A 22492-nucleotide genomic window follows, 5' to 3' on the forward strand; every position below is an offset into this window, starting at 1 on the left:
GTCGTGTTTAAAAAAAAAAAAAAAAAAAAGTCTACCTATCGTTTTATTTTCTGACCAATTTAAATGAGATCATATGTAAATTCGCTGAGAATGTTTTACTATTTCGGCTAAATTATTGGTCATGTTTTTTACTATGAGTAATTTTAATGGTCTTTTACTTTATTCGCGTTTGGTCAGCTGTCATTATTTTCTGAATCATTGAAATGTATCATTTTTAAAAAGTGAGTAATTTGGCCAACTCCTGGAACGTTTATTTCTCATTAATAAAGCAATGTCTTGTGAGAGTCTTTTAACAGGCTATTTAAATTAGACACTCATGATAACATAAAAAACATTGAAATATTTAACTGTTAGAAGTATTTCACTATTTTTGGTTGAGGAGTACCACATTTTTACATGAAGATGAGGCTTTTGGGTAGTTACATCTATTGCAATGCACGTGATTTTGAGATATCGTGGTTACATATTGACTCTTAACTTGATAAAGTAACTTTTAACTTTTAGTGGATAGTGAATATGATCTGTGGTTTATTGTAAACACATATGGTTTTAACGCAATGTTACAGCAAATGTTAGAAGAACAACGAGGGCGCAGAGACATTTCCGCTGATAATAACTTACATGGAGTATCTGGCAAATTTTTCAGTGACGAGAAAACAAGTCTGCTGATGAGAAGAACTCATTTCTGAGCAAATTAGGGTCTGGAGACACACATATGTTTAGGTAAAAAAAAGCATTTGTTCAGTCTTTCCATTCAAAAAGCAATGAAGTAAAAAAAAAACAGTCCAGTAGGTGGCAATCTATTCTCAGTTATTTACCCTCTCTTTAAGAGAGACATCAGTTTAATGGAGCACAGAGGAATTATGGCAGTATGAAGAAAACAAGGTGAAATCACCTTGGATACAAAATTTCTTTCTTTTGTTTACATTTTGCTACAATGGAAATCATAAGAAGGAATTAGGCACTCAAGTAAAATGCAAAAGTTGATCAATGCTCTGCCTTCATGCTGATTATTGTACTCCTCAGGCACACCTCACTTACTCATTTGGCTCCATTGAATATGTTAGCCCAACCCAACGTGATCTTTACACACAACTACAGCTAAAGCTTTAATTGTGGCCTCAAAGTTCGCCGCCAGCGCCACTGACACTGTCCCATCTGTCCAACATTACCAGTGACGCCCTCTTCCCCACCTGTGATTGGACTGGATCAGTTTCACATGCAAATCATGTATGTATATTTACATTACTGAAAAAAATGCAGGATGCGTTTTTTTAATCAAAGACTTAACAATTCCTTTGAAGTGTAGTTAAATTCATTTTTTGCCTTATGACAATATTTTGGACGGTGCAACTGAACACATTGATTTTAAACGTAATATTGTTGTTAGGTTGCACATCTTTTTAAGTAAATGACTGGTTGAAGACTGCAAGCCTCCATTTTTATGCTTCGTCTTCTCTGTGAAGGTCAAGGTTAGAGGTATTTGATTTAATTAGTCACCTGTCAGTATGAAAAATTACACTGCATGTGGCATTTGTGAGGACAAAAAAGGGGTGTGCCCCCTTGTTTCTGGGAGAGAGCTTATCGCCATAGTTTGAGTTTGGCTTATAGAGATATGTTCCTAGTTTTATGGTTCCCAGCATTTATCCCAGCTGACCCAGGCCCCTGTTTTTTTCTCTTCTCCTTCAATACACTAATGAATGATATGCAATCACAATACTGTACAGATAGCATTGACACCGGACACTCTTTTTCTTTCTTTAACATGGTACATCAAAGGCCTTATCCTGGATGCTTCATCCTGCTACGTATCAATTCAGCTTTATCAACTTGTTGCTTTGTTTCAGGGGTTTTGCTCTTTCACCAGTTTTCAGAGGAAAACCAACAATGAGCAGCTTGATTAATAAAATATAGCCATACTGGTTCTTTACTAATTTAATTTCCAAACATGTCTTTTAAAAAACAAACAAAAAAAAAAAAACACAGGATAGTCCAATTACTGTTTTTAAAAATCCTCTCTGACTTTGAGATAATGTTTTACTCACATCTCAATCGATTAGCCTCCATACAGTTGGAGGGTGTTTAAATATGGAATGTACCGTTATATGTATGGTATTTAGGTCAGAATAACATATACTGTATTTAAAATAGCCATAATACAGTGTAGCATATTGTTTTATATACTGTATTTTCAACCTCTCAAAATCCTCAGCAGGTGAACAAAATTCATTCTTTGCTTACTTCATGTTTCTTAACCAGCTGCTACTTTTGCTTTACTTTGAAACTATACACTTTATCACCTTAGTGGATCGTATAGGATAGCTGAACAGATTTCGTTATGTTTATATACTTACAAATGAAAACAAAATCTATGCGTTTGTTGACGCTCCCTTGGGTACCTTGGGAGCATGTTAAATTGTCAGACGGTCCCTGACTGGGTGGGAGTTTCTCTTGTTTCTTGGTGTAGAAGAAAAAGACACAACAGCATCCTCATCTTCGCCACTAAACGCCATCTGGAAATCCTATGAGGTGAGCAATGTGGATTTTAAACTATCCGTTTCGTGATCTAAATGTGGGCTGACGGGGTTTGTTACGCTAATTATGGCGCAATCATCTTTCTGAACTTATACCTTGAGCTGCGGGGAGGTGGGTGCAGACGTGAGCTGCAGCAAGCGGGAGAATATTACCTCGCCAGGAATTGTTTCATTGGGGAGAAAACCACCTCTTCTCCGCAATGTGAAGATGTGATGTGGAAACGTAGGAAACGTTCAAAAGTTGATGGTACGGTGTGCCGTTGTTGTGGCTACTGAGTAGGAGCATGTTGCTGGCAATGTGTCAGACTGTTACACCCAAAGCAGGTGCATCATTCGCCTCCAATCAACACCTATTGTTCCTCGTGGAGTCAGCCGGGTGGTAAAACCTCGAGTGTGCTGCATTAACTGTAATGTTGGGGTATCTAATTTATAAACGTAAGAAAACGTCAAGGCTTCCATTCATGCTGTGCTCAGTCTACAGTCCCCCTGCCGTTGCCTGCTGTTTTTCAGTCTGGACTCACAGACACAAAGCCTTTTTACTGGTTAACTGTGCAAGTAGTTTGAGTTGTTGAATTATTCTTCAGCATTTTAACTTGGTTTTAACTCAAATGACTGCCTTCTAAAATAGCATTCTAGACCTGTTTTTTCTTGGAAAGTTGAGGTCATAGATTACATTCAGCCTATCTAGCTTCTTTTGCAATGAATGTTTGTTAATCAGTTTCTGTCTTTTAGACCTGGCAGTTCTAAAGGAAATGCAGAATAAATCAATTCACCTCTGCCGCCATTTGTACCCAACTATGACAAAGGGAGAAGGCTTTTAAAAAAAAGCCTTTTTATTGGACGTTTGGCATTTTACTGGTCAGTAAGACCATAATGAGAGCTTGGAAAATGGTTTTGATGTTGACAGTTTCATGCTGTTGGTAGTAAAAAGGGATATTTAGCTCATCACATCTGATAACAGCAGATAACTGCATGATTATGGCAATTAGTGTTGTTTATCAGAGAGGAGTATCCTGTTTCCAGGCTCCCATTCGTACATCTTCTATAAACAGAGATGTTGTGCTTTCAAAGAGACCATTTCAGCCAGAATCCAGAAATGCAACAACAGCATCATTTCTGTAGTTTGCTAAAAAAAAAAAAAAAAAAGAAGCAAGTTTTACAGGTTTCTCCTCTAAACCATTATCACTGCAGATGCTCTAAACAAAAGAAAAAACAAGGTAAAAACGGGTACCTGCACAATATTAGAAGTCTGTATTTTATTGGAAGAGCAAGTGTTTTGACTCCATTTGATTGGCTTGTTTAGACTATCTCTCTGCCTTGACCACACTATATTTCATGATCTGATGCCTTAAAAAGGCCCATAAAAGAAATGTTGCTTTTTCAGCGAAGTGCTGTCTGTGTTTGTCTTGCATTACTTCCTCTAATGATTTTCATTGTGCTGTCGGCTTAGAACTGCTTGCACAGTGTTGTGGTGGCTCACATTGTCGCCTCATAGCAAAGAGGTTCCTGGTTTGAATTTGAGTTTCCTCTCGCCATCTAAAAATCTGTATGTTAGGTTAAATGATGACTCTAAATTGAGTGTTCATGGTAGTTTGTCTCGTTTGTCTCTGTGTTGGCCCTTCAATGGACTGGCCAGGGTGTACTCCACCTTTCACCTGATGGCAACTGAGATTGGCTCCCCCCACCATGACCTTGAGTTGGATTAAACAGATTTAGAAAATGGATGGATGTCGGTTTAGAATTCAATCTGACCCTTCTAAAGGAAGAGTTTACAGTAAGTCTCTTTTTAAAAAAAAAAAAAAAAAGGGGGACAAATGAATGCTGGTCATCTTCAGGTATCACACAGGCATTAATATTTCAGGAGTCTTCAAGCTGAGATTGATGAAAAGGAGCTTTCAGTATTGAGCTGACTGGGTGTGCGTGTGCAGAGTAGAACAGCTGCCGAGAATGTTGACAGTGTGGAGAGGCATATCAAAGAAGATATTTAGTACGCTTAAGCCTCTGTCTGTTTCATGAATCTACTTTATGATTTTGCTTGTTTCTTTGGCTTTTTTCAGCACCTCGAGCAGGAGGACAGCTCCAGCTGAGCAGAATGATCAAACTGTGAAAACAGTGGAGCTGGTGCGTGAGGATCCTTTGTAGTTTTACGAGTTATCACTTTGGTTGCATTGCATGTTCTGCATAATTTGCTCTGTTTAACTTGGTTAGAGTGAGACAGGCACCGTGTGCAGAATAATGCCCTCAAAATCCAGAGTTTCGACAAGCATTGCATCAAATGGATTGATGTACCGAAAGATATCAAAGACTTAGCTCAAAACATGGACTTAAGATAGTTTGTCACATGCGTATAACACAAGTCCAGTTTACTTCCATGTCCTTCCTTTATTTATATGCATTAATAAAGACCCTTGGTCAACTTCTGTTTGAATTTCCACGCAGAATTAATGGTCTCTTATCATAACATGGCTCAAGTGTGAAGGTAACCCTCATACCTTCACACTGGAGCATGGAAACTGAGAGGAGCAGCCCACTCTAATGGCAGCTTTCACGCACCTCTGTCAAACACCACATAATTATCATCCTGTGGACTTTCCCACATGTCCCCTCTGGTAGTGATGATGATGGTGCTGGCAGTGAGATATGTAGTGCGGGTATATATTTAGCTCCTGCTCATAGATAAGCATTAATTGGCCTCTAGAATATGTGTCTTTGTTTGTGCCATGATTCCACAATGATTGCCCAACGTTTGAGATGTATCTCTGTGAGCCACACACCTCGGGCTGCTGGGTATAAATGAAATTGTCAGAAAACTTTTGGTGAAACCTTCTTGACAGAAAATCGAATACAAACAAAAGGCTGCTGATACGACGGTTAGCTGTGAAACCTCAATTTGTATTCCACTCTGTCATTTAACCACAGCAGTTCTGTACCTCTGACTCGGCTTTGTTCTTTTTATGTCTTTGAGTGCAAAGTCGGCTCCCTGCTATTTGAGATTCAAGCTGTGAATTTTCCTGCTAGTATACAGGGGTCCATCACAATGATGCCGACACATGAATCATTGTCACTGATGTACACAGACTCAAAAAGAGCACCATGCCATGAGTGTGCTACACATCACTGTCACTGTCATGTACAGACATCATATTACCAATACTCACTTTTATACTGATTGTACTCCATGTGTGTAGTGTGTGGTAGTCATATATTTCTCTTCTGTCTGTTCATTAGATGTTCTAATATGAGCAAGCTTGTAGTTGGTGGTTTAGTTATAACTTAAAAGTTTGGGTCAATATTGAGATCATCATTATCACTGACTTTGGAAGTGTCAGGCACTTGATGGTCAACCATTGAGTTGAAAAGGTTGTGTCACTTGTTCCATGTCTGTCTCCTTGATTAAGGGTCATTGCTGCACATTTGAAACATATGATTAATTGAAAAAAAAGAAGATAGAGTTGGCATGTAACTTTTTGTGATTTCTGACCACTTTGTAAAATGGTTGCTGGTTCAAATCCTGGCTGGAGCCTTTCTGTGGGGAGTTTTGATGTTTTCCTTGTGTATGCAGGGGTGGATGGACTTTGTAAAGCATACAATAAACTATAGGACTGAATTGTGGCATTCAAAATGGCTGTCAGGTAGAAATGGTAACACCTACAATTGAACTCTAAACCACAGATTTGTATGTTAATTGGACCTGAATATGTATTGGGTTGTCATACACTTGATTCTGAACCAAAAACATACAAACCTACTATTATTGGTCTTCAATATGTTCTTAAATATCCATGCCTCTTTTACAAATAGTTTAATTACAACACAAAGAGCCAGATAGAAGGTGATACAACTACCTTTTTCACCCTCTAGAACCTTCAAGATTGTCTGAGGCAGAAAAAAGAGAAAGGGCAGATTAGACTGATTCTGTAGTTGCTAAACTGGTCAGGCTGTGCGTGATCTAGTGTGCATGCTACACTCAAGCATCACTGATGCCAGATGGGTCTTAATGAGGAATGGTCTGGTCCACACATCAGCACCAGGACACACACTCAGCACTCCCCTGAGTGCCTCTGAGCATGTGCAGCCAGACAGGAAGCAGGTGTTAAGCTAGTTGAACACAGTCCACATGTTCAGCCATCAGTTTAGCTTTGATATGGCTCACTCAGCCTTCAGAATGAGGTTGGTTGGGATGCTGCAGTGAGCTCTGAAAAAACACACACCTCAGTGATCTGTGTTTCTGAGTGCTATGATACAGAGTAAGCTCTGAATTGTGTAAAACCCCCTCCCTTGTCCTCCACTGAGCAGGTGGTGAACAGATTGTGTTAAAACCTCCGCCCATTTCCCCCCTCAGGCTAAGTCTGGTGAGGGTTGTCTATCCAAACATCCAAAAACCCTCCAAACAAAACCATCACAGCTCTCAGCTTCCTTTGATGGGAGAAAATAAAATACATGCACACATAACAACTCAGAATATCTACAAAGTACTAATCAGATACACTAAATAGGCATGGAGAGGTTTCACGTTGAAATATGCTGTGAAGCATTTTGTGCTGACAATGAATAATTTCTTAGAGCCAATGACGTTCCGCTCAGCCTCAGCTGTACTTCGTGCTCATTACTAATATTATGAGAGCAAAAACATCTGGAAATTGGTGATCCAAAATGCACTGAGATAGTCTAGGGCTATATAATTTAGAGAAAAAAGTTTTAAACACGTTTTATGCACATATTTTTGTAATTTAAATTAAAACATTTTTATATATTTCTAACTGGTTAGCTACCTGAAAATAGACAATTTGAATAGACTTGTGTCACTTGTTCCATGTCTGTCTCCTTGATTAAGGGTCATTGCTGCACATTTGAAACATATGATTAATTGGAAGAAAAAAAAAGAAAGAAAGAAAAGTTAGCATGTAACTTTTTGTGATTTCTGACCACTTTGTAAAATGGTTGCTGGTTCAAATCCCTTCTGAAAGCTTTTTGTGGGGAGTTTTGATGTTTCCCATGAGTATGCAGGGGTGGATGCAATAAAATGCATTTAATTGTTCTTGTTTGACTTTGATATACAAGTCTGACACACAGTCATCTGTGAAATATTGTCCAGTTGGTTTCTGTTACCACAGCTCTGATGGATGTGTCCCGTACTGAAAGCCATCCCTTTCAATCACACTTACAGAGGTTGCAAATCAGTTAATAGATACTGTAATTACCTTTGATGTTGCCGAGTCGTGACTCAGAAGATGTTGGAAAAAGTCTTCAATACTCGTGTCTTTATCTTGTTCCAGCTTGTACTTGTTGTTCTTGCATCCACAGAATATGCGCTGGTTTCATCATGCTGTCTCCCTGTGGAGTGTTCTGATTTGCCGTGCTATTGCTGCTCTTAATTCACTCTCTCCAAACGCTCAGATTTTTGACCAGTTTTCCTTCATTGTATTAACATCCAAATGCTTTCTGGATTTTAGATTCGACGGTGCATTGTGAACAATGTCAGCTTTGTCTGACTTGTTTTTGTCTTTACTTTGCAAGCAACAATAATCTTGCATTTAATTTCTACGTTGACCAAAATCCTATGCTGGATGAGATTTGTAGTTAATCATTTTAACATGCTGACATTAGCATTTAGCATCATAGTGCCTGAGTCCAGCCTCGCAGAGTTGCCTGCAGGACTGTTCTTTAGGATAACAAGAAAATGTTTCCCATCAAACATTAGACGGATACAGGTCTTATCATCCAACACCAGTGGCGCACTTCAGTAAACTGTAAGCTTGTTGGGCTCAGTGAGAGGAATCGCTGGAGCTCAGTTGCAAAGTGGTGGAAATCCGTTCAGATAGAAAGTGGAGGTTGTTAAAACTCAGGCTTTTAGAATGACATGTGTGACAATTTCACATGTGTGAAATAATGTGGTCAGACACTTCAAGCCATGTGTTAAATACAACTGACTGAGAGCACTGACGAGCTGGAAAGGTCTTGTTACACCCCGCCGGCAATTTTGTTGTCAACTCCAGCTCGGCTTGAAGATTTCATTAAGCCATTACTCAGCTTCAGGTCTACGTGGATGATTGGAGGTTTTACTGGAGGCAGGAATCCATTGCCAGTGCTCTTTGGTGTGTTGTTAAAAAAATAAAGGGGGTGTAAAATTTACAAACTCTGTACTTACAAGGATTAGGTTTTTCGAATTCCAATAACAAGAGGGCAAACTACATGGAAATCTTCTTTTTTTTTATACATATATTTCAGACAGACCCTACAGATACAGGTGAAATACTTTTCTTTTTAACAAAAGTAACAATAAGTGTTACTCTTCTACTGCTCTAAGAAAAAAGTGAGTACTGAGGATCGTTGTCCGATCGAAAGGTCCACTTCTGGTCCAATTTTAAGAGAGAAGGGCTCACAATATGCTATAAAATGCAGATAATATAATAATAACAATGATAATAAATAATACACAAAATGCATATAGTATGATATAAATATGAAGTTCATTTATAGAGTGATTTGATCCCCAGCTATATTATCTGTGTCAGTTGGTCCAGCTTTAAGGGCTTCAAATTCATACTATTTCAGTCAAACTGAGATGTTTAAATCCATTTTAGGAGTCTAGTTTTGGTTGAACTAACACAATGATTTTTTTTTTTTTCTACTGCCACGTAAACATGCACAGTGTCACCAAGCTACCAATTCCCAAAGGCAGTGAGGAAACCCTGAACCATAACATATACACCTTTGTGCTGCGTAGCTGGTATGAGGTTTCCATCCTGAGATGTCTTTGGCCTCCGTCATTCATGCCTAGCGCTACAGTGCTTTTAATTTTGTTCTGCAAACTTTGTTTTTTAACTCTGCTGATCTAGTGCTGTAGGTTAACTTTTGGTTCAGTCTAGTTGTATACGCATGCTCTTTTATACAAGCAGAGTTAATTGCAGATCCCGAGATGACATTTTTGGCCTCTTTGAGATCTCTATTGGCATTAAAAAAAAATGTTAATATCTAACAAAAAGTTTGTTTTTGACTGAATTAGTTTCTAATATACTCCCGTTGTTGATGATTTTCTTTACAGTAAAATGATTTACTTAAGTTATCTGCATCTTTTTTTCCAAAGATCTGACAGATTTTTAGATCTTTATATGATGGCACTTTGCATCTTAATAGCAACTCCAAACCCTAGATGTCATGGGTTGAAATAAGAGACTTTATCTGACACTGCTTTAAAAGGATCAGGAATTGAAATAATCATCAATTTTCAAGCAGTTTAGTTGTTTTATTTTACCACATTCACCACTAAAAGCTTCCAGTGTAGCAGCACTTAGTCATTTGACTCTTCAGTATGCTTTAGAAGGCTGCAAGTGAGGAGTAATTGAGAGCTTTTGTGATTTGTCCTCTCTTTTAGTTTTGTTTTGTTTTTGGCTTGGTGATTGTCAGCTGAATAAACACGAAGAATTCACCCATCAATTTTCTTTTTTTAACAGAGCATATTTGTAAATGAGAGCTCATACATATCCAAACAGCTCAGATCCACAGCGACTCGAGAGAAACATTAAACCCGTCCATGCAAGTGTTACTTGTTCTCATGCAGAGAGAACAGCTTTTTCTAAGGCAAAGAGAAGAGTGTCAGGAGAAAAACTGCATGTTTAACAAGGTTGCAGTCAGGACTATAAAGAAGAGAACAACAGCTGTGAAGCAATGATCCTTTTATTTATGGTGATTACAAACTGTCCTTGGAGTTTGTCTTTTATCTCACAGAGACTTGCAGTTGATTAGGTGCAGAGGTTTTTGAGTCAACAGAAGTTCACGTTTTATTTATGGCTCATTTCTCAGGTAAAACAGGGCCATCGCTCTCTCGTTCCCTCAGGCAGGTGATGTATCTTGATCCAACTGAGTGTTTGACAAAAGGGAAGGCTTTATTAGAACTTCCCCCAAATGCTTTATGATGTGCATTAGGCTGTACTGCAACTGGGAATTTTAATGTACCCCCTTTAAAACTATTTTAATGCAATGGTACCATATTTTATGACAAGGATTTGATAGCAGCTTCCAATTCCAGCATGGCAAATCGGTATTTAAACGGATAGTAAAAGCAAATAGCGGATGCCAACAAAGGTTCTAAATCTCAATCGTTTTCTTTCTTTCTATCTGATCAGTCAGAGCATTTGAATGCACGGTTTAGTTTAGCTAAAGTTACAGCTCAACTTGGCCAGTAAATTAGGCCACCATCCTTGTCCTAATATACATGCACAGAAAAGGGATCCATTTATTGACTGAAGTGTCTGATACTGCAACGCTGTGGACTGCGTGCTTAAACATTTAAAACTCACTGCCGCTTCTAACTCTCTCTTTGGGAAATAATCGTACATGTTAATATAACTGCTCTGTTGTCTTTAAGCTACTTGAATGGTGACTTTGTTTGATGATGCTGCATCATCTGGATTTATTTGAACAGAGTCTCCACATGCGTTTCAGTCTCAATTTCTAATTTACTTTCTGTTTAGCCGTCTGACAAAAGAAACAGAAAAATGTGTGAATGAAAGCAGCTTTCTTGGGAATTTGATTGTAATAATATACACTTACTGTCTAAACAAAAAGATGCACTCTATTCTTTATTATGTTTTTTCTTGTTACTGGTTTCTTCGGTCGAGCATGCGCAGACCACCGAGGGCATATTGAAATGTATACGTGTGGGCGTAACTTGACTCATAACTTCATAATCTGTGTGTGTGGCTTTAAAAAAAACTCGATTTTTGTATGATTTTATTTGGACGAATTTGTCTACATCAGTCTTAAATGTCCTGTTTTGGTCAGAGGAACGCAATAGTTTTTGGAGTCTCGTGTAAACACACTGACTGTTTTTTGTCTTGGTACAAAAGCACAGCCAGTCCAAAAACACAAATGTGGCTGACTGAATGATGAAAGTACACCGCTGACTTGTCCGCCAAGAAGTTTTCTTATTGACCGTTACTTTTTCAAATTGTTTTCGGTTATCGGTGAGCTTTGTCAGCAAAACTACAGGAAATCTACTCATTATAGTGACTTCAGCATAATGCAAGCTTTTTTGCATGTAGGAATGATTGTTGTCCATCTTCTGCTGTCTCAGGGATGTTACATATGCTTGCAGCCTGGAGCCTACACTCAGAGTTAATGAATAAAAGGCAGAAGAAGACGCCATGAGGCTTCAACCTGGACAATGACATCAGTTCTTGTCCAACAGTTTATGTCAAAAACTTATATCATGCGCTAAGCTGTCCTCGTAATTCCCTAAATGGCCGTAGTATTAATTTAACCTCCAGATGCCAACTTTGTTACAGAAAGAACTTCCCTCATATGTTCTGGCCTGGCTCCTCTTGTTAGCATGGTTTGGTGGGTGGTAATGTGAGCCTGTTTTCTGTTTTGTTGATCTTATCTGAAATATTTCAGATAGACTGTCTTAAGATTTTGTACAGACAGTAATCGTCCACACAGGTTGTACCGTACCAGCTTCAGAAACCTTTTGACTTTACTATTAGCAGTTGTGAGGATTGTGAGGTTATCCTTCCTGCAGGTGTGTTCTTTGGACTTGCCTCCTCTCCTTCCCTCAGATAAACTGGGGATTCTAGACGTGTGGGGGTGTCTAATTCTCTGTGTTGGCCTTGTGATGGTGAGCTGTTCGAGGTGTACTCCGCTTTTCACGCAATGAGAATTCACACATTCAAGTGCCTATTAATATTAATTCCTCTTGCTTTGGTGATCCTCGTCAGGTCAAAATTAGATATGTCCAGATATTTCCAGTTTTTCGTTTACTGCGAATTGGGGTTTCTGCAATGTCACTGTGAGCTCGTTTCTCTGCTGACGTTAACAGTACACTTCTCTTTTCTTTCTCTCTTTCTTTCCCTTTCCATTTCAAGGCTAAATGTGTAGCTGGGACAGTGCCAGAACAATGCAGCTTTGAAGCAGCCCACAGTACGGTGACAGCAACAACACCATAAAATATTTTTGGAGAGGGATTATAGATATCTGGATTCAGTCGGGGTTTATTGGCAGCCATTGATCTTCTGACAGAGTGTCATTAATTGTTTCGTCGGTACCGCCTCAGTGATTATATCCTCTCTGTCACACACACAAAAAGATTACTTCTCCTTAGAATTTAATGATTTGCGTTAATAAGGACTTGATTATCAACCCTATAAGAAAGACAAGCCCCCTTTAAACTGACTGTATAAGCACGTTTAGGTCCCCACAAGGAGAGTAATACCTACCCACACACACAGATACCTCAGCTGTTTTTTTTTCTGGTGCAATGAACAGATTAGCTGGCATGAGCTTGCTTTTTCCAGCTTGCTCTTTTTTCTGCTTCTCTGACTCAAATTTTAAGTATCTCATCACCAGCTCTTTTCTCATGTACCAACTTCAGCATCTGTGATGCTAATTGTCTAAACTGAGCACAGAGGAGCGATTTCACTCATTCTGCAAGCGGGAGGCACAACGCTGCCTCACAAGCCAAACATCAGTCTGTAATCTGCTGCGTTGGCTTGGAAGCCTTCTACGGAGGAGGAGTGAAATGAGCTGAGGGAAAGGATTAGAGAGACACTACGTTTACAGAGTTGAATAAGATGGAGGAGAGATTGATACCTTGGGATCAGGATGGGCTTGTTTAAAGTGTTTATACATGAGGGATAAGACAGGAAGAGAATCTCGACAATAAACTGCTGAGTCATGCTGTGACGTTTGTCCAAATTTTGTGTGAAAGCACACCGCAGTCAGCCTGTGTCCTGCAGCATCCTGCCTGGTTCTAGAGGTGGAGAAGAAGAGTTTCTCTGTCAACATCAGCTGACGGTACTGTACGAAGTAAGTGACTCGCCTGGTGCAGAAACAAGAAAAGCTCAGTGTGCCAAAAAAAAGTCTTCTGGATGTCAGACTGTATTAGTAAGTGTGTTATTTGTGTGTTTCGAGTTTGACTAGTTGTGTTTTCCCACTATAAGTGGGAAAAGAGTAATTTCTGTTTGATTTAGCTCGTGTTGCTTCATGTCCCAGTTCACACAGATGCTCTGTGGTTTGTTTGCTACCTTCAGCTACAGGCACAGAAAAGTTCACTTTCCAGCAGCTTTTCAAACAATGCTGAAACTCTGAGCAGCTCTGCCATGCATTCCAGAGTTCTTTCATTAATTTCTGGCTTTGTTGCTCACAACTTTAAAGAGTTTGAATGAGAATTTGTTCCCAAAACAAAACTGTAGCTACAAACTGAGTCGTTCAAATATGCATACTTCGGTGACTTAAATGTTTGATTCCATTGCAAACGTTTCTTTTATCATTTTTGTGGCCGACTTAAGTAAGAAAGAAAGATGTTTTCTCCTTGTGTTGAAGCCTTATGGGGCATTCATCCGTTTTTAGCCATAATTTAATCCTTTTGTACGTATCGATGGCTTGAATTCGTTATTGACAAAGGGAAAAAGTAATCTTTGGCTCTGTGGAAACAGCTTTGCAGACTAGCAGAGTGTGTGTATTTATGTTATGGATTTGCTTTGTGATCCTCCCTCAGGGAATCTCTTCCCTGTCAACTCCACAGGGAGGTTCAGGGACTGTGTTCCTGACAGTATCTGAATATTGACTGCAAACTATACAGTTTCAAGACAGGAGCTAAGAGGGAGACCACAGCAGGGCAGAAGGAGCTGGTAAAAGATTACTGGATGGTGTTTTTGTACTTCTGCTCCTCACCAGATCTCTGTGAGTGTGATGTACAGCGGTCCAGCAGCACTGCAATTGATCAGCCCGCCTCCTACACGAGACATCCTGTCGTGGCTTCTGTTACACAACAGGCGCCGTTTGGTAAATGTTTCATAAAACTGTGATGGAGCCTCTCGGGAAGTGACATCATTGGCGCAGTGATAAATCACGCCGCGATTTGGTTCAGTAATGTGTGCCAATTTGGAGGCCTTTAGCTTCCTTCAGCTCACTCTGGTAGCTCACAGCTCTTGGGAGAACTGGACTGTAATGCAGTTTTGGCTGTCATTTACTACACACAGTATTTGCCTGTTGTACTGTCATAGTAACATACTTTCTGATATTGTGGGATTTAGATATATGCATGAAATCTGATCTGATCTGCCTGACGTTTATAAGTCAGGGGAATTTGCAGTATTGATGCAGAGCTTTGTCAGCATCGTTGCTGCTCCATTTCCTCTGTTTACTCACTGAGGAGCATACACAAGCTGAGCAGCTGGGAGTCGGAACTGTATTGATTCAAAGTGAGATTGGTGTGTGCTGCTGGAGGACAGATGGTTCAGGCCTCTATTCTATAGTTATGGTAGTATGAGTTATCGTGTCCTATGCAGCAGACAGTGGCCAATACACAGAATAATTAGAATTTGGTGGTCGAAAGACAACATCTTTATGTTCATTGGGACAAAATCATGTGTGCCATTGTTCAGTGCCATGCCTATGAAACAGAAGGGTAGAGCAGGGCTGTAATTTATGTGCTCAGATACTTGGTGATCTAATCGGTGACACTAAACCTGAAACTAAACTTGAAAGTGCAGTGATCGTGTAGATCTGCTGTGTTGCCGTATTGATGAGTGGGAAGCTTTATGTAATGTAATGTTTATAACTTTGTGCCCCGTGAAAATGTTTTGTTTCTCTTAATGGATTTGCACTCAGCAACACAAGAAGAACAAAGATGAGGAAAATGTATTTTCTTTCTCACATATGACCCTGTTTATTCCAAATTTAAAAATCTGTCTTAAGGGGATGCACAATAGCAAGCAATATCATCAGACCTTCAACTCAGACATATCTACTTTAAAGACAAAATGGAGATGTGCGTGTAAACAGTAACCTGAGTGGTAGTAATCCTGGTCCCTCTTAAACTAATAAACCGAGTCTCGTCTTTCACAATGCAGTGTGTGTTCCTTTTCCCCTCTGTGAAACAGGGTTTTTAGTGTCTCTGGCTTTAGAGTCCCCCAGCATACCTTGTTACGCAATCAGTTCTTAATGTTAATGGAGCATTTCTACTTTTATTTGTTAAATAAAGCAGCCAACGTCGATTAAGTTGCTGCTAATGGACCATGATGCTCTTTAGACTGTTCCTTCCAAATGCTAACTGGATTTGAAATGAGTGCCACTTGCCCATTTTTAAAAATTAGTCACGGTGAGCAAATCCCTATTTTCACCACTTATTGCAAACACCACATCCTCAGTCACTGTCTCTATGAAAGTGCACAAGCATTGTAGCTAATTCTGCGGTTCCGTAAATACAAGCTTGTGAAGGCTATTAACAAGCAGCAGAAACTTTTAAATGTATCAAGTGAGGCCATGCGACTTTTGAGAAATAGAAGTTATTCATTATCTCTCTTAGAAAAATGAACATTTTGATTTATAAGCTGTTAAATGTGTGTTCATATTTAAAGGTTATCATGCTTCTTTACTTGTAACACAATTTGATTCTTGTTGGTTAGCAAACAATGTGTGCACATCACTGAAGCAGTTCCCTGACTATGTCTCTAAGTTTTAAAACTGGTATCAGGCAACAGTCTTAGCTAAATAGTACATGTGTGTCTTTTCCCTCAGATATGGTCCAGTGCTGATGGCGCAGTCGGAGCTGTTTGAGACGAGGGCGTCCCCCATGGAGGCGCGTCCTGTGGAGCTGGATGTCCTGGGCTTCCTGGAGCCATTTGCGGAGGAAAACAGCACAGCAGAGCGATGCTTCCGCTCACACTCCCGCAGCAGCGTCCTCCAGGGCCTGCCATTCGGTGGGGTGCCCACGGTCCTGGCCATCAATGTGGTGCTTTGGATGGTACAGACTGACACACACTAAATACACAGTTTGCATAATCTACTCTGGAGTTGCAGTGTTGAGCTCATTCGTTTTCCAACTTTAATATGAAACTTCTAAATCCTTTGACATTTCAAAGTTGTCCCTTTTTTACAAAAAGAATGTTTGAGTCATTCCCCAATTCTAACCCTAAGCCCCCCCCTGCCCTGAATTTGTGACATGTTTTTCTGCTCGGTTTTAATGAATCGGTCATTAGTAGACTTCTGTAGAGTTTGATGAGGTCCAAAGTGCTGGATTCAATGCTTAAAAGTCCAAAATTATATTAAGTTTATTACCATAGAAGACTGAAAGATAAGGAAACCTTCACACTTAGGCTGCTTGCCAACTAGCCCTGACTCTGCTTATCTCTTTTTGTGTTCCCTGCCAGCAGACTGATCTGAGGTCCTCAGTGTCATTCAGCTGCTTGCCAGTTAGTGTCTCTTCCATGGTCAGACTCAAACTCCAACTGTCTTGGTCTTCTTCTACTGATGTTAGCCATTGTTATTTTTACAGCCTCAGTGGGCTTCCTACATGAACCAGTCCTCCCCTGCTTGAGGTTCTGGTTTTAGTCGTACTCCACGCACAGTGGGCTTCCCATTAAGAAGCAGCTACTATTGCCAGCTGCAGGAGCAGGATGGGGTCCCATCGGTGAGGCAGCTGAATGACATTAGGAAGCACCACAGCGGTGACCAGCCTGCTCGTTAATAGACGGGACAGTGTTTGCAGTTACTGAACGTTCAAAATAAAATATTTACATCTAGCAGCTAAAAATAAAAATAGATATGGCTAATTATTGAAAATAATTTTCAGGATTTATTTAAAAAAATGTCTTAGTCAGCTGTGATGGCTCTCATTTGTAAACAGCTTCATTTGGAAGCATTTTTCTTCTTTGTAACAAGCCATGTGTTGTCCATCTTCAAATCATCACCTCTTTACACTGCTGCAGGTTGAAGAGCTTTAGTTGACAGCGTTTCTGAATATACCCAAAGCTGCCATCACCTTTTTGAGACATAACGGGGAGCCCTAATACAAACAGACAACCAGAGGTGATACGTGATCAGAGGTTTATTTTTGTGAAAGTGTGGAAGGCTAACTAACATGTCTCAAAATCTTCTGTTCTTGATGAGTAGAAGTGCAGCTTCACAGGTGAATACATGTCAATAATTTTGAGTGATGACCTTCCCTCACATTGTGCTGTGATTCAAAGATAATTGAAAGAACGGTGTTTTTTTTATCTTTAAGTAAAACATATCTTTACAATTCTATAAAGAAAACTCAAGCGTGGAGCGACAGTCTCCTCAAAGAGTCGGTTCAGACTCAACATCCACCAGGGGTGTTTCAGTGAGCCTTCATGGTTTCATTGTGTGGCTTTCCAACCTGTCAAACTGTGTATTAAGAACACGTATTACAGTATTATAACTTGTTTAATTTGCCTCTTTAGGAAAAGTCTACAAATTTAGCCCACATTTTAAAGTAATCCCCTTTTTTTGTCTCCTGCTTATTTGGGCTTTTGGATCATGATTATGTACAAGAACACACACAGGCTCAAATGCAAACACATTAGGTGCATCTAGTAGATGCTTTCGGTTATATAATGAGGATATATTGTGTGTTCACTATTTCCAAACATGGATACGGTGGTTTTCCAGTGTTCCAGATAATAATAGGCTTCTACTTTCAGTTGTCAGCCAGCTCAGTTCCACTGTCAGGCCTTGTCAGACTTGATGTCTGCGCTGATATCACTCTCGATCAGCCACCTTCATGTTTTAATTGACTCATTTTATCACTGCTGGGTTGTCAAGCCAACACAGAGGGTTTGAGCACCATCTCCTAATGACAAGCATGAGTCAAAGCGTGCTTCCCCCCAGGTGACGGGAGCACGCCTCCACATAAATTCCATCATCATACAGAATAAATCATGTGTGGGACTTAAGGGGAGCACAGCAATGCTTCAAGACAGAAAAATTATTAAAAAAAAAAAAACAGGGAGGTGATGGGCAATCACATGCAACGAGAAGGCAAATGTTAACTCACAAATGTGGCAAATGTGTTTCACCCACAGGCCTCGGTGAAGTTGTGTTTGCATAGTTTCAAGGAAGAATCATTCAACATTTATACGAGTTTTCTTCCATTAACACAGCTGTCATGCCCACCCACTAAACCAACTCAAATGAGCTAATGATTTAATGCTGCCATTAAAATCAAACGCTCATCAGCCCTTTTTCACATTCATCAACATTCATTATTCACCCTCCAGTTGCATCCTTTTAGATGGATTGTTCAGCTTGTATCCATTGTTGCACTACAGTAAATGACTGAACGCTCTCTTTTCTTTCTTGATACTCATTGGGATGTTCATCTGCCCTCCATTTGCAGCAAAATAGAGGCTGTTCAGATTTATTTTTGCAGTTGACCACACTGATTTGACATTACAGCACAGCATGTGTTCATGTGTGCACGCTGACCTGTCTCTGATAGTTTCCAAGGCAACCACTTTAGACCTGCAAAAGAAAAAGGAAGGCTCATTGTTGCTGCTGATTTTATTTAATCTATTGTGTAAAGATTACTTCTGAGAATTCAGAGACGAGCCTCAGCTTTATAATCATGCAGTTTGGAGAGCATGATCAGGACAGGGAGTGTGTTTGATCAGGTAAATTTGATTCTCAGAAGCTCTGAGATCGTGTATTTGCTCTGTGTTACAGTTTTTATTGCTCATCTTTTCTTGCCTGAGGAAGGCTGCATGGGACTACGGCCGCCTGGCTCTGCTGATGGAGAATGATAGGTAAATCCCTCACTCACTGTCCTCCTAAAAAACATCTGACGTACCCACCAGTCTGTGAGACATTTCGGCATTTAAGATGGAGTAATAACTGTCTGTGGAGTGAGTCCTGTGATGCTGCAGCTCCCTCTGCTGAGCGGAAACGAGGCTGCCACAATATCGGCTTTACACTTTTGTAATGGCAGTTATGGTTTCCACGTGAAATAACCCAACTTATGCTGTGTTAATTTTCTCTACATCTTTAATGTTTTAACACGGGATAAATTAAATAACCTTGTGGGTGTTGGTTTTTTTCTTTTGTATCTACAGAGTAAAATTCTCAAAAGTTTCCAAAAACTTCAGTTTATAACAGTAAAAATAAATAAATAAAGAAGCACATTTTCATATTTGAGGATGTGGAACTGGCCAATATTAGCCTGTTATTAAATGTTTTAGATAATATGATGAATTAGGCCCGAAAGGCTGGTGTTATTGTATGTTTATGCTTATTGTTAATGAATCTCGTAAAAAAAAAAGAGAGACCAAAGCCAACGCATTTGTCCATCATTCATACTTTTTTCTGTAGCTACAAATTATTTTGTGTCTAATGATTAGATCTGCAAAAATAGTTCCCAAAAAGGTTAATCGATTTCCAAAAAACAACTGGAGTCTGTCATGTTCAACAACAGTCACACAAGTAAATAAGGAATGTGTTGGAGACTATTGGCAGCTGTACTAAACACAATAACGGGACGTGCCGCTAAACAAGACTCGAGTTATTTTAGCAAAATCCATTCTTGTTTGAATTATTAAAAAGTGTTATATATACAGCCAGAATTAGGCCTTGAATGTTAAATAGTTATTAGAAATAGAAAAATAAAAGAAACATTTATAGTATTAAAGGTTCTTGCTGATTAGTCAGTAATATTAATAACTTTAGGGTTAGAAAATGAGTCCATGCAACAGTTCACATGACTCCTCAGTGGTTTTCTTCTGCTCGACCTGTCTCTGCGGAGTGTGGGCCCGATTAGTTCCACCTGACCGATGGCGGCTGCACAGCTCTTGAGGGCGAGCAGCAGCTGTGCGTTTTGCCAAGCGGTCCTCTCTCATCGTAATTTAATTATGCTGCTTAATTTGACGTGGTGCTGAACTGTCAGCAGAAAAGCCCACAGAGAAATATCCACAAACTCGATCACCGCTCTGGCTTTATCAGATTGGACTTTATGTATTTATTGTCCTCTGGGTAAAATAGATTGATTTCAGACAGGTACTGTTAGGCTGTTGTGTACTGATAAAACCATGTTGGGAGGCAATCATTGTGATTGTCAAGCTGTGTATATGTTTGTGTCATCTCCTCACATTAGTCTCACATCCCTGTTTTATGGAGAACCAAGTGAAAAAGAGAAGTCTCCTTCAGAATCCAGCCCCTCGGACTCTGAGACCAAGGACCTGGTGAGTTCCTAGTTTCAGCACCCACAAAGTCCTTAATAGCATTCTCACTCATATCATAATCATGTGCAAGTGAACCCAGAAGGAACTTTTTTTTTTTTTCACACAACCAAGTTTATGTATTCTTTTCGAATAGGACAGTGCTGAGATGTTATTTTAATAGCTATGAGATGATTCAAAAGACATCATTAAAGAGGACATTTGTCATGGGGGTGAATTACATTAGCATTTTGCCAGAATTCTCACAGCAGACAGTTTGGTTTGTCACACCAGGAAAAGCACAGGTCGCAGATGAGAAAGTTTAAATGTATTTCCTTGAGAAAGCTATGGGTATCTACTCAAAATATCTTACGTGTAAAAGTTCTGTTATGGCGTCTTGTTACGCACTGAGGATAGCAAGTGTGCTGTGTTCTTCCTGCCCTACTTTCTATCCACTTCAAGGATATGTTTGTTTGCATGGACCGCTATCATAATGCATACAGAATGGGGTGTGGTGTTGTCTTGCTGAAATAGATGGAGGTTGTTGCCACACAATGAATCGTGCCCACACAGAAAAGTGCAAGCTGCACTTTTGAACTGTGCACTGAAAACAGGATGGTCCCTCTGATCTTTAGGCGGGAGTAAACCATGTCCTTGATTTACAAAAAAGAAAATCAGATTTGACTGGACTCATCTCGAGACGGTTCCCTTTTCACCTCAGTTCATTTCAGGCCTGAAGAAGTCAGCAGCTTCTGAGGGCCTGTTTATATAAGTATTTTTTTTCTTTGCTTGGCAAAGTTTTAACTTGAATTTGTGGATGCATTCAGAAATGTTCCTGAGCCCATGCACTGATTTCCACTGGTGAATAGTTTTCATTGCAGTGTTTACTGAACTTCTGTAAATCATAGACATTTTCCCCTGATATTTACCTTTTATAACACAGATTTTTTTAATAGTTTCATGTACTGTAAATAATTAAATCTACTAAATAATTGTGTAATTTATGATGAGAACATGTTGCCGTCATCAAACTGAAAATAAGATTGAATGATGTTTTCTTAATAAAAAGTACAATTTTCTCGGTTTAACATTTGATATTTTGGCTTTGTTCTATCTAACCATTGGATTCTGTTTTCATTCACATTTCATTCACCTTGTCCAACCTTATTTGTAAACATTGTTGTACACTGATGTCACTCCTCCTTAATTTATTGCTCATTTGACTCTCTTTCTGTTGTTTTAAAGGCCAATTATACAAATTGAGTTTAGCAAAAGACCTTCCCACTCAGCCCCTCTTTACATTCAGCATCCACTTTGGTTTCTCCTCAGTGTGCTTGTCGTGAAGTGTTGCAGTCACGACAAATTAAATTGTTAATGGACATCCACACAACCTCTAATGATAAATTTGTGTTACTCAGACCCCAGCAGACCGTTAAGGATGTGGAAAAATAACACTTACTTCATGCTAGTGGTCATGGTGGTACAACACGCTGATGCAACAAATGTTGCTGCTTTTGCAGTGTTCCACCGAGCCACTAGAGATACCTTGAGTCAATACAGCTATAATTAGAATAAAGAGGCATAGTGTTTGAGGAGGAGACTGGTGGATTCCAGCTATCTGCACTGTGCTAAATATTTTTAAGAAATACTATCATTACCCATACCAAAGATGCTAGACAGACTACCAGTCTGTCCGTTATTTATTTACAGTAAGTATATACCAAAGTGTCACTGTTAATTTGCCAGTTATATATATATATATATATATATATGTGTGTCTAAAAACACTGCGTGCTGGATTTTTTTGATAAAGGCCAGTTGTCTACGACGGCGCTGCCTCAAATGTTGTAAGAGGAAAGTTTGGATCATGACTCAGCTGGACTGTCTGTGACTTCCTGACACCTGTGTGATAGACTGAGGTCACTCCCTGCATGTTTATAACAGCGTAAGTCAAAGAGTCAGACAGGAGTCATCGCCTTGTGCCCACACAGAGCTGAGGCTGCAGTAAAC

The 22492-nt window shown here is 39.5% G+C and overlaps 1 protein-coding gene across 3 annotated transcripts in view; it reads left to right on the top strand.

Moving 5' to 3' along the window:
* The first annotated feature begins 2449 nt into the window (after positions 1-2449).
* Positions 2450-22492, top strand: part of tmem63c (transmembrane protein 63C) — a 33249-nt gene continuing 13206 nt past the window's right edge. Inside the window, exons 1-5 of one of the 3 annotated variants that reach the window (XM_075447906.1) lie at positions 2500-2529; positions 4592-4655; positions 16053-16278; positions 18999-19078; positions 20419-20506. In XM_075447906.1, coding sequence (XP_075304021.1) covers positions 16069-16278; positions 18999-19078; positions 20419-20506 — 378 coding nt within the window. In that variant the 5' untranslated portion in view covers positions 2500-2529; positions 4592-4655; positions 16053-16068. Of the gene's footprint in view, positions 2530-4591; positions 4656-13049; positions 13338-16052; positions 16279-18998; positions 19079-20418; positions 20507-22492 lie in introns of those variants that run through there. The other 2 variants (XM_075447905.1, XM_075447907.1) reach the window with 2 other exon arrangements.

The sequence above is a fragment of the Odontesthes bonariensis genome, chromosome 17 (assembly GCF_027942865.1).
Source record: "Odontesthes bonariensis isolate fOdoBon6 chromosome 17, fOdoBon6.hap1, whole genome shotgun sequence".
NCBI classification, from domain to species: Eukaryota; Metazoa; Chordata; class Actinopteri; order Atheriniformes; family Atherinopsidae; genus Odontesthes; species Odontesthes bonariensis.